Raw genomic sequence first — 11418 nt, 5'->3', positions numbered from 1 at the left:
TGTTTGGCCTCAAACCTCATACACCATGTATATAATAAGGGGCCAATTTTCCTTATAGAAGATGGGTAATGGATCATAAAATGATGCTTAGGTATCAAGTTTCTATGTGGATACAAGTGCTTAAATAGTTTGTGGTGGTCAACAATCAAATGCTTTAAATATATTGTCATACCTAGAGTGAGAGAAGGTGAAAAAACTATGTTCATTATTTGAAGTAACAACAGTAACAAATTCCAGTTTTTGTTTCCTGCAGGAATAATGTCACCAAACAACAGTGGGATGTTTTTCACAAGACACAATGTCTGAATAGAATTCAAACCAATGCCATTGCCAACACTCTCCAAAATAATCTTTGTAGGACGATTTTTTTGTTCTAAAAATCCATAATCAAAACCATAAATCCTGGAAAGCAAGTCCTGTTCTGACATAAAGTGTTGTGTGAGATATCCAAAAACCAATTTGATCTCATACTGAACCACACCCTCAAGAAGATCATGCATGATATCAAATGATAGTTATTACAAACATGGAAATACTTCAATGTATTAAGTGTAGATCTTTTTTTCAAACCATAAAGTGACTTCAATTGTGGGTTTTCCTGGAGAGACTGGCAATGCATTTCAAACATATCTTTTCCACGAAGGATCACCTTAGGATCATCTTCACTGCATACCATTTGACAATCATTCTTCTCAATCAAAGGCGACAGAAATGACGGCTACTGAATGACTCATTAAAACCAAGAATTGTGTGCATCCCTAGATTATCTCCAGTGATGTGACAGATTGTACCATATACCTGCTCATCTGAAAATGGAAGACTTAGCCCTTGGTTTTCTAGTTTTTTCAAATCATTTATCAAAGGTTCTAGTATAACATCAAAACCATACTTGTGCAGATCTTGTGTGTGAAAAAGTGTTACCAAATGAATGTTCATCAAAACCGAATTAAATTTTGGGGGCAAGTTTCTTACAACAAAATAAAGACAGCCAATTTTGTGAATTCCACGTTTGGAGCCAAGGGGATTGGCGGTTTCAAATATAGTATAGTTGGATTTGTAATGCATGTCTATTAGCTGTAAACAAAGGGTGGGTTTTAAAATAACTTCCATCAAAAAAGTCAGTATAAGTGTCAGGCTCTGATCTACACTCTTTCTTTAGCAAAACACAAATTTCTGGATTTCTGCACATGAATTTCAATGTTTCTAAAATCGGCACATATATAAAAGTATCCTTCACAGGTACTTGATCATAAGTACCGGATTTCTGATTTCGCCTGTTGTCATATCTTACTCCCAGTGTTATTTCTACTGGCTCGACAACAGTGGCGGATCTAGAAAATTTTACATGGGGGGGCAAAGGGGTAGCGAGAGATCTTGGTAGGGTGGCGATAAGTAATTCCCTCCCATTAAAATATATAGGCTATATTTCATAAAAATACATATGTTAACGGGGTTGTTGGTCTCTAAAAAAAATAAATGTAAATGTTTTAACTTTTATGAGCGCACCCTCTCTCCACCTCTCTCCCCTCCTCTCTCTCTCTGCACCGAGCTCCGCCTGATCTTCTTTAAGAATGGTGATGCCGTTATCAATCGACCTATTGATTGGTCAGTAGGCGGTGCTTTTTCACCGGTTGATCTCTGATCTCCAACTTAACCTGCTCCCGACCTGGTTAGGTGTTCAGCATGAGTTACCACGGTGATTGAACCCGATAACAACTGATCCACCTTCGTAGTACAGAAAATCCTGTGTTGAGCCTTAAGTTAGCTTGTTAACGCCAAATCCTGCTTCGTAGTACAGGCCTCTGGAGGATGTGTCGTCATCAAATAGGAGAGTGAAGTCTTGGTCCACCTTTAAGAAAGAAGATATTAAACTACTACTACTACTTCTTCAGGAAATACTTTCAATTTTCAAGCCATTCTAAACATCTCATCCCAAACTTACCAATCATTTTGTATCCAAGAATCTTGGGAAGCTGGAGAGGATATCAACACTTCTGCCTGGGTCATTAACGAGCTTCTGACGGTGCTGAAAGGTCTCTCTCATCTTCTGGAAAATCAGGGAATTGTCTGTGGTATGGTTGAGCAAAGACATGGCCTCTTGGCAAGCATTACCATCAAGCTGCCTTTCAACATTAACAGTCCAAACGTCAATTGGGCTATTTGGTGGCAGTGCAGATCCTCGACGAATCTTCCTCTGGACTGTTTTCAGACGCCAAGAAATGTATCCTGTGCTGCTTGCAGCATCATAGAAGTGTTCCTGAAATGAAAAAAAAGAAAAGAAATGCGTTGTCATACCAGGCTCATGAGAAATCTCACAGAATTCAAAAATCAACGTCGTCCACACAGTTTTGTGTCACAACATGACATGAAAATGTTAACAATAATAATGCCTATTACATAGCCCTTCTTGGAGTATGGATCCTTGAGGGAAGGGAACAACATCACTATCCCACGTGCATAATCTTCTCTGATTGCTTTAGTGGGGCGGTGCCTGAGAGGAGATATTAAATTAGTACATTTATGCAATGGCCATGCAGTTATTTGGCGCAAATAAAAACAATGCGAAACAAACATACCCATGATTGTCAATCATGTGAGCCACCAGGATGTTAACCATTTTTCTTCTTGCAGCATCTGTTAGGGTTTCTGTTGTTTGGTACTCCTGTAGTACTTCTTCACCCCCAGACTTGCCTCTTAGCACAGCTTCAATCAACTAATAAAAAACAAAAACATTAGAATACAAAACAAGCTTTTCTAGAGACTCAGAGTGAAAAAATTTGAAAGTATTAAGTAGGGCTGCAACTAACGATTATTTTAATAATCAATTAATCTGTCGATTATTTTTTCGACTAATCTATGAATCGGATAAAAAAAAAAGCATTAATTTACATAAACTCAATACATACATACTAAAGGTAAAGGTAAGTAACCCAAATAGCAGATACAGACAAGACACACAGACAGACAGAAAGACAGACAGACACACACACACTTATTCATTAAATTATTACCATCATTGTAGTAAGTGCAAGTTAAGTTTGTTTATACACCACACACTATTATCTTTGTCAACAATAACTGATATGGGACAAAGCACATAATATATACATAACAGATTGAAAAATGAATGGGCCAAAAAAGGCGAGTGAATAAAACCGTGTCTTTAGTCTTGCAAACTATACCACCCCTGCTTTATTACTGTTATTACCGAGCTAACGCTAGCTTGTCATGCTAGTCAGCTGGATAACGAGTAAACAGCAGCACCAGAAGAGCTACTGGAGGGACGGTACGTTCCTCACTTCAGAACGGAACAGAAGTAGGATAGTGTAGTGACTTTACCCTGCTGTTGAACTCCCTTCCTCCTCATCAAGGACTCCAACATGTTTATGTTTTAGGTGCTGACTCATCACCGTGGTGCGCCCGTGCCATGCCGTGTCGCTTTTGCTTATCTTGCAATTAACACGTGTTTGATTTATTTAGTGTGAAATGCTCCCACACCTTGGATGACTTATATTAGGTCGTACTGATTTCTCTGCCTCCGCCGAGTGTTTCAGAACAACGTTACGTCTCCGGTCTCTCTCCGTATTTCCTCTACCCCCGCTCTGCTCCTCTCTGCGCTCAACTCAATTTTTCGTTGGCAACTTTTTTAGTAATCAAATTTTATCGATTTGTTGTTGCAGCCCTAGTAGTAAATCAGAGAATTCTAAATGAATAGATAAAATGCAAATAATTATATTATGTAAGGTGTAGAGTGCTTTATTATACCTGCTTTGATATCTCACCCTGATCTGAGAAAACTGTCAGCACCACATTGCATTGTCCAACAAGGTCGCTGAATATTTCTGCATCAACTTCTGTCCTTGTTGCATCCTTGTATATGACTTTTGCATCAGGTGGCAGACAAAATCTCTCGATGACTGGAAAAAAAATAGTAAGGTCAAACTGAATGTGCCTTTGAAGTCAGCACTGTTTCTTGCCTCACAGCCAATAACGGTTCATGTTAAATACATACATCCACCACTGTGAAGCACACATTACAGAACTGAAAATGTTTAGCAATTTAACCGCATTTACCTATAAAAGAGTCTGATAAAGGCATGTAAAGAAATCAGAATCGACAACATTAAGGATCTTGCACAATGAGCTTTTAAAAGAACATGGGTGTGGTTTAAAACCTTTTTCCTAAGCCATGCTAACCTTTTTCATGGAATTGCATAAAGTCAAACCGTCCTTCATCCTCATCCAGCTTCACATATTTCTGCTGTTGGCTGTACTTCACCTGCACCAGCATTTTGACTGAGACATGCAAGGAAGTTTGACAAAGTAAATAAACATTTAAAGGAAAAACGGTAAAAATTAAAGCTAAGTCGACAGTATTACACCATTTTTGGTGACCCATCAGATTCTGTGACCTGTAGTGTTGGAAAAAGTACTAATTTTCAGAAAATCGTGCTGTGACTGAGATATTAAAATGCTGCGTATGCGTTGACTCATCAGTATTTAATGATGCACTTAAATGTTTAATAAATGTTAAATATATCAGTCACAGCCCAATTTTCTGCTAATTTTGTACTTTAGCTTTAACTTAGTAATTTCAGTACAATTAACTGGTAATACTTATAAACTTTTACTTAAGTAAATGATCGGAGTACTTCTTCCAACAATGCAGGTCATAGAATCTGATGGGTCACCAAATACAGTGGTATGCTGGTCACACCGACAACTAAACACGTGAAACACCGTCTGCATGTTGGGACATGTTTTTTGCGGCCCCTTTGATGTTTAAAGTGAAGGGGAAAAAAAGACGTTAGCTTCAGCCTCAACCAAGATTTAATACAGTAAAAAAACATAACGCTTTGTTTTTCCTTTGTTAAATCATCATTGATAATGTTGGAGATGGTTTAAGTAACAAACTGTTAGCTAGCTTACCATACACTGCTAGCTAGCTAATCACCAGGACAAATTTGCTGTTCAGTCCTGGCAGCAAACACGGTTTTGTAAGGCATATATTCTCTGTAGATGTTTCATTGTTCATGCTGAAATTCTCAGTATCAATTTATAATTGTTTCAGTAAGTTTGAGTTAATTGCACTTACCGTGTAGTACTGCATGGGAGGTAGTACCGCATAGGAGGTTGAAAATGGCGCTGACTTGTCTCCTCTGTCTCCAACCGAAGAAGGGAAATGCATGGGCGGGGCTTATAATTACATCTCTGCGGAGTTGGGTTAACACTGACCGGATCAACACTGTCAAATAACTCCAACACTGAACACCATTTAAATCAGAATGTGTTAAAATTACACTCTGGGAGTGAAAATCAACTCGGAAATGTTTAACCCTGAAATTTCAACACTCCAATTTTTGCTGTGTAAGTTTATTGGCTTTTTCTAGAAATACTTTTACGGTAATACTTTTGACTAAAACATGAATGTCTATTTTTCCAAAGTTATGTGTGTCATATATCAGGTTATCCTATAATTTTAAGAGTCAGGAATAGGAAATAGTGCTTGTATGTTTCACTTTTCTTTTCTGAATGCTATGGATGGCAAGAAATACAGTGAGAAGATTTTAAGTTGCCTGTTGGAAAGCTGAGAAGCAGGCTTTCAGACACTACCTCACTTTCAGATCCCACGGGTATACCAGCGCATATAGGTATCAGGCTCTAATCCAATCATTTCCACCCTAATGGACCTTATTCATAGATATTCTAAAATAGATTAAATAGTGATGGAACAGCTGGGGTTTGGGCAAGTAAGTTTTCATTTTCATTTTTTAGAACTTTTAGAATCAAAATATATCTACAGATTTGGTTGTGCATTATGCAACCAAGCCTCTGCACTACATCTCAAATTGATTGAGGTTAAACAAAGGCGCACAGAAAGCTCAGCTTGTTGAATACTATGCTCATTTTCAGGTTCATAATTGTATCAGAGGTTGTACCAGAATAGGTTTACATGGTTTAACTTTCAAAAAACACCATATTTTTTCGTACTACATATTGCTGCAACTCCTCTTTTCCTGTTGAGCTCTCCGTTTTAGCTACAGAGTGAGGCATCTCACTTCTGTTCAATCTTTACTGGGAGTTGCACATGCGCAGTACTCATTGACATATATACAATGGACAAATAGACCCCGTTGCTCTGGACGGAGACCAGTGAAGGCTATTAGAAGCACTTTTCCGGTGATCACTTGCTTTACTGCGCAGCCTCCAACTGACAGAGACAACGTAAATGTGACGTGAGCAACGTGTCTGAAAGTTGTAAGTCTTCTGGTAGCTGTGCCAAGAGAAATCTCAATCATTTCCAATCTTACAGAGACGGAGAGTGTAGGTATATGTAAGGAGATAACATAAGCACAGGCTAATTATTGCTAACTAACATGCTAGTTAACATTAGTAATTAAACCTAAACAGCTAATGTGAGTCGAAACTGCCTGCGAGCTTCTCCTGTACTGTACGGTAATTCCTCTACTGTGCGACAGTAAGTCACTTGGTTATGACACAATCGTTAGCTTATTTTTACAAAAACGTCTGCTACGGAGCTATAACGTGAGGTACAAGGTAATGGAGCCTTTTATACATTGTCGTGTTTCTTTATAAATAAACAATGGACAAATAGAGTCTTTAAACGCTTCAGATGTAAAGTTATTCGCAGTCAAGTGACGTAAAAAAAAAATGGCGGTCAATGTAATGCTAACAAGAGGTGATCGCTTTGTAGCAACAAAATGGCGCCATAGAAGGTTCGCGTTCTGAAGCGAAGCTTACCCTCTTGGCAGTACCTAGGTAAGGACTACTAGCCAGTCAGAAGCAGAGTAGGGCGGGCCCTGACAAATAAGCTAGTGTGATCCAAAACAAACCCACTTCAGCAGGTAACCTATGGCTTTGGCTAGCAAGACGTTTCTGAGTAAGTTACTTAAATGTTAACAAATTAGTCTTTCATACGTAATGTTTTAATTCTGCAGTGTCTCCTGGACATGGTGATACAACTATCTGAACTCTTCAGGCTTCCACTCTAACTAGCTTGGTTTGAGGGCGTGCCACACTTGCAGATAAGCGAGCATTTTAACGTGTGTTATAAAGTGAAGAAAAATGACGCGCTTTTGTCACGGAAGTAAAGGCTGGACTACAATAGAACAGTTTGTGAACAGTGTTTTCTGTGGGAGATGGTAGCCTAACTCTCTTTGGGGTGGACTTTGGGATTTTTCACTTTGTAAACCCATTACATGCACAAAAAAGATATATAACACAATAAAGGAAAGGGAAAAGGCATTATATGAGCACTTTAACTATCTGGGGGGAAAAAACAAGTAGTTATCTTGTTATCGTATGACATATAACCAGAAAGCTGCACTGCTCTGCCCCAGGTAAGGAGAAAACCAAGGGCTCAGTTTTGTTGACATCCAATCCAGGCGCGGCATCAGTACCTAACTGCTTGGATGACCTGACAGTTGGCGGATATGTCCATATCCCACCATTAGCACCAACCAACGCCTCAATAGCTGTGACTTATGGTGCCTTCTTTTTGTCCACCGATGTCGATCTACGAGTCGTTTTCCGGAGTTACGAACCGGAAGTTGCAAAAAGAACGCCCCCGAGGTCGTATATACGACTCATCAATTCGTCTGAACTCAGAGGACCCCAAGTTCACTTTCAAAGATGGCTACGTCGTGCATCACACGTAGTAAACATTGTGGTTTTCTACAATTTTATGCACTTTTGTCTTTGTTGTAACCAAATGAAGAAGTTGTACACATAGCACTGTATACTGCTACCTGTAGGCATGTCGCTACAGTCTTATTATGAGTTAAATACTGCCTAATTAGTTATTTTGTAGCTTGTGCAGCTGAAATTGGCTAGAGACGCTCGGTTGCTATGTGACAACAATGGCCGAGTCTTGAGCAGAAAGCAGAGCAGTAGCCTACCCGCGGTTATTTGTTTTTCGACACGGATGTGACGTCACACTCGAGCTACTAGTCGCGATTACAAGACAAAAAGAACGCACCATTACCATGTGTCCAGAACACAATGCAACACAGCAGGCAACAAACAGGCCAGGCACAGTGGTGTTGTGTGACTTGTCTTTGTATGGTGTGAATGGCTGATGCTGCCATTTCACAGAACAATGACAGAAGGCGGAGGGAGACCAAGGACCTAAAGGTAGAGTTGAAAGTGAATGTTTGCCTGTATGTATACCATGCTATGCTGGATTACCAACCAGGAAAAGCAGGCAACTGCCCAAATACGTCATAACTCTAGGGGGCACTAAACTGCAGACTTACTGTGTGTCATCTAGTTTGTGCTAATTTAATTGATAATTTGTTTTAAATTATGTTTCACTAACCACGAGCACAAAACCATCTGACATGATGCCTCGAGGGGGACAGGCACCATCTTTAAGAGGTACCCTGTGCCAAAATATAGTTTTAAGACCTTCATTATTTCTGTTTTGTGCATACATATTCCTTTTTCTAAGTTTAGTTGGAGGTTGCTGTCTGGTCAGCATCTTAGCCACCTTAGCCACAGTACTACCCATGGCTGGATTTAAGGATGATTTGATCTGTATTAATAATTTAGCACCTGAGCCACTTAGTAGATTTATTCAAATACAGAGCAGCCAAAGAGTTACCAGAAGCAGTACAAATCATAACTGCACAATACCATACTGTAGGACAAGCTTTGCACAGACTGCCTTTTCAGTTAAGAGCTGTAGACTATGGAATTCATTACCAGCTGACATTAAGGTCATATCGGAATTCAAAAAATTTACTTCCAGCATTAAGTTGTGGCTAAAGGCAAATCAAAATTGTAACCATTTTTAACTATTATTAGTACTATTTTTTTCCCCCTTATTTTCCTTGTGTAGTGAGTGAAGGTGTGTGTGTATGAAGAAATGCTTATGATTTTTCCTTTTAAATTTCTTTTTTTTCTTATGTATGTATCTGTTTTATAATGTTCTTAGAAAATGCCCAACCAGGGATAAGAGTTGAGAACTAGCGCTAGCTATAAACTCTATATGCTGCGCATCAGTTACGGGCTTTGTATTGTAACTATGTTTGCTTGTATGGTCCCTGTTAAATAAACAGATAATAAAAAATAAATAAAATTTATTTGATTAAATTTCTTCTTTTTTTTTTTTTTTTTTTTAGAAAATGTGTATTTTTTGGGATGCTTATAAAAGAATATGAGCAAAACATGGGGGGTTAATAGGCCTTTTTCACAGAAACTATTTCACATGTCACAATAGGAGGCACTAGTGTAAATAACACAATGAATGATGGTTAAATAAAATTTAACTTCTTCTGTTTCAGATCGAGGCAAATTATTTTTTTATCCTGTTTGAATTGAGCCATGGATTACAAATATGATGTTCGTCAATTTAAAAGATAATTTTTCAACTGAAGAAAGTCTCAGTTTGTTGTATGACCACTTAGTTTTGTGTGAAACCGCTCAGTGAACTACATCTCTCATCTCCCACAGTTTAAGTCACCTAGCTTGATGCCATAGACAGTAAAATAAATGGACACAGCGACGTCATATACTTTGACGGAGACCAATGAAGTCACTTTTCCGGTGATGGCTGAGCGTACTGCGCAGCCTCAAACTGAGCTTGACGACGTAGATGTGATGTGAGCAACCTGTCTGAAAGTTGTAAGTCTTCTGGTAGCTGTGCCAAGAGAAATCTCAATCATTCCAAATCTTGCAGAGACGGAGAGTGTAGGTATATGTAAGGAGATAACATGGGCACAGTCTAATTATAGCTAACTAAAATGCTAGTTAACATTAGTAATTCAATTTAAACCGCTAATGTAAGTCAAAACTGCCTGCGAGCTTCTCCTGACTATACGGTAATTTCTCTACTGTGCGACAGAAAGTCGCATGGTTATTATGGCACAATCGTAAGCCTATTTTTACAAGTTGCTACAGGGCCGTAACGTGAGATACAAGGTAATGGAGCCTTTTATACATTGTCGTGTTTCTTTATAAATAAACAATGGACAAATAGAGTCTTTAATCGCTTCGGATGTAAAGTTATTCGCTGTCAAAGTGACGCCAAAATGAATGGAAGTCAATGTAATGCTAATGGAAGGTGATGGCTTGTTAGCCTAGAATCTCCCAACAGGAGGTACGCTTTCCGGATGCTCGCTTCTTGCTTGATGCTCTACTTTATCTTAACTTTAAAAAGAATTTGTCTTTCCCCATTCACAACCATTCATATTTTTTCAAAGTTAAGGTCCCATGCAGTCCACTGGAAGGGGAGGGACTTCGCCTCTCTACAGGGGAGATAGCGGAAGGGGAGGGACATCTGTCAGGCTTTAATACATCCATGCTTTATCCCAGCAATGTACATCCGTTAAGCCAGACTATGCCATACTGGCTCACTGTAAACAACAATAACATTAACCATTGTTAATAGTATTAGTAACATCTGTGTTTTTTCTATGCTGAAGTCAAATAGTCTGCTTTGAAGAAGGCATGGGACACTGCAGATCAATTTTGCCCTGGGGCTCCCTGGCAGGTTAATCCTGCCCTGCCCCCCTCGTTGTTCACACTACTGAGAGGTGTCTTTGTTTTGACAATACAATTGCAATGTGCATCCATACACAGCCATGCAAAAGGCAACAATAACACAGCCAGTAAAAAACAATACATCCACAACCACACAAAAGACAACAATAACACAACCACAATCAAACAGCAGAGGAAAACAAGTTTTAAGGGAATTCCGATTGCAATTTTTATTTCTGTCAATGTACATATTTAACACGTATGTCAATTAAATCATCTCCCAGACAAATGTAGCTAGGAATACCTGTCTGCCCAACCCCCTGGGCTCCTGCCCTAATCTCCGCCGTTGCCAAGGTTTCCGTGTACGCGCTGCCTGCGAGAGCGGAGCCGCGCGATTGTCATACAGTATTGCCAGACATGGCGGCGGATCTACAACCCGAGTGGATTTCTTGTCTCCCTTCTTCCTGGAGTTATGGGGTTACTCGGGATGGACGCGTCTTCTTCATTAAGTAACTATCCCTTCAAAGAAAAACGGCTCAAGTGATTTCTGCCCGTTTCTGATCCGGTCAAAGTCACTGTGTAACGTTATTAGTTAACGCATTTCCCCCTCTCTCTACAGCGAAGAAGCCAAGAGTACAACCTGGCTGCATCCAGTAAGTGGCGAGGCGGCAATAACCGGGCACAGAAAAACTATAGGTAAGGTGTCACTTAACGGCTGTCAAGTTTCTCTGTCATGTTTAACGTCTCATGTCAGCCGTGTTGTTGGTGACTACATCCCCAAACCGATTGGTCCCACTCTGGGAGAGAGAGGGAGAGAGACTGTGACATCCATGCTGTGTTTCTTAATGCACGAGTGGGTTTTTGGCGCTGGTGCTGTGAAAAGTGAGCCCTCTCGTGCCCACCTCTGCCCTGCTC

At 39.6% G+C, this 11418-nt stretch overlaps 2 protein-coding genes across 11 annotated transcripts in view; one reads left to right on the top strand and one right to left on the bottom strand.

Moving 5' to 3' along the window:
* Window positions 1-1742: 1742 nt before the first annotated feature.
* Window positions 1743-5172, bottom strand: LOC114560391 (uncharacterized). The gene is made up of 7 exons (XM_028585732.1): window positions 5096-5172; window positions 4198-4296; window positions 3766-3917; window positions 2577-2713; window positions 2398-2491; window positions 1943-2257; window positions 1743-1849 (listed from the first exon to the last, which is right to left on the bottom strand). The coding sequence occupies exons 2-6, from the start codon at window positions 4289-4291 to the stop codon at window positions 1946-1948; spliced, it is 789 nt and encodes a 262-aa protein (XP_028441533.1). The 5' UTR covers window positions 4292-4296; window positions 5096-5172; the 3' UTR covers window positions 1743-1849; window positions 1943-1945.
* Window positions 5173-10839: 5667 nt separating this feature from the next.
* Window positions 10840-11418, top strand: part of LOC114559551 (pleckstrin homology domain-containing family A member 5) — an 87503-nt gene continuing 86924 nt past the window's right edge. For 4 of the 10 annotated variants that reach the window (XM_028584253.1, XM_028584255.1, XM_028584252.1 and 1 more), the window contains exons 1-2: window positions 10882-11012; window positions 11123-11199. In XM_028584253.1, coding sequence (XP_028440054.1) covers window positions 10921-11012; window positions 11123-11199 — 169 coding nt within the window. In that variant the 5' untranslated portion in view covers window positions 10882-10920. Of the gene's footprint in view, window positions 11013-11122; window positions 11200-11418 lie in introns of all 10 variants that reach the window. The other 6 variants (XR_003693119.1, XR_003693120.1, XR_003693121.1 and 3 more) reach the window with 3 other exon arrangements.

This window comes from Perca flavescens, chromosome 8 (assembly GCF_004354835.1).
Source record: "Perca flavescens isolate YP-PL-M2 chromosome 8, PFLA_1.0, whole genome shotgun sequence".
Classification (NCBI taxonomy): Eukaryota; Metazoa; Chordata; class Actinopteri; order Perciformes; family Percidae; genus Perca; species Perca flavescens.
The sequence above is the reverse complement of the archived record's forward strand: the minus strand, read 5'-3'. Positions and strand labels throughout refer to the sequence as shown.

What these genes read in the sequence shown, in the direction of transcription:
- LOC114560391 (XM_028585732.1), bottom strand. Translation starts at nt 4,291, where the DNA reads ATGCTGGTGCAGGTGAAGTACAGCCAACAGCAGAAATATGTGAAGCTG. An exon ending in CACATGATTGACAATCATGG is followed by an intron (nt 2,492 to 2,576) that starts GTATGTTTGTTT and finishes ATCTCCTCTCAG; the next exon opens with GCACCGCCCCACTAAAGCAA. An exon ending in CATACTCCAAGAAGGGCTAT is followed by an intron (nt 2,258 to 2,397) that starts GTAATAGGCATT and finishes TTTTCATTTCAG; the next exon opens with GAACACTTCTATGATGCTGC.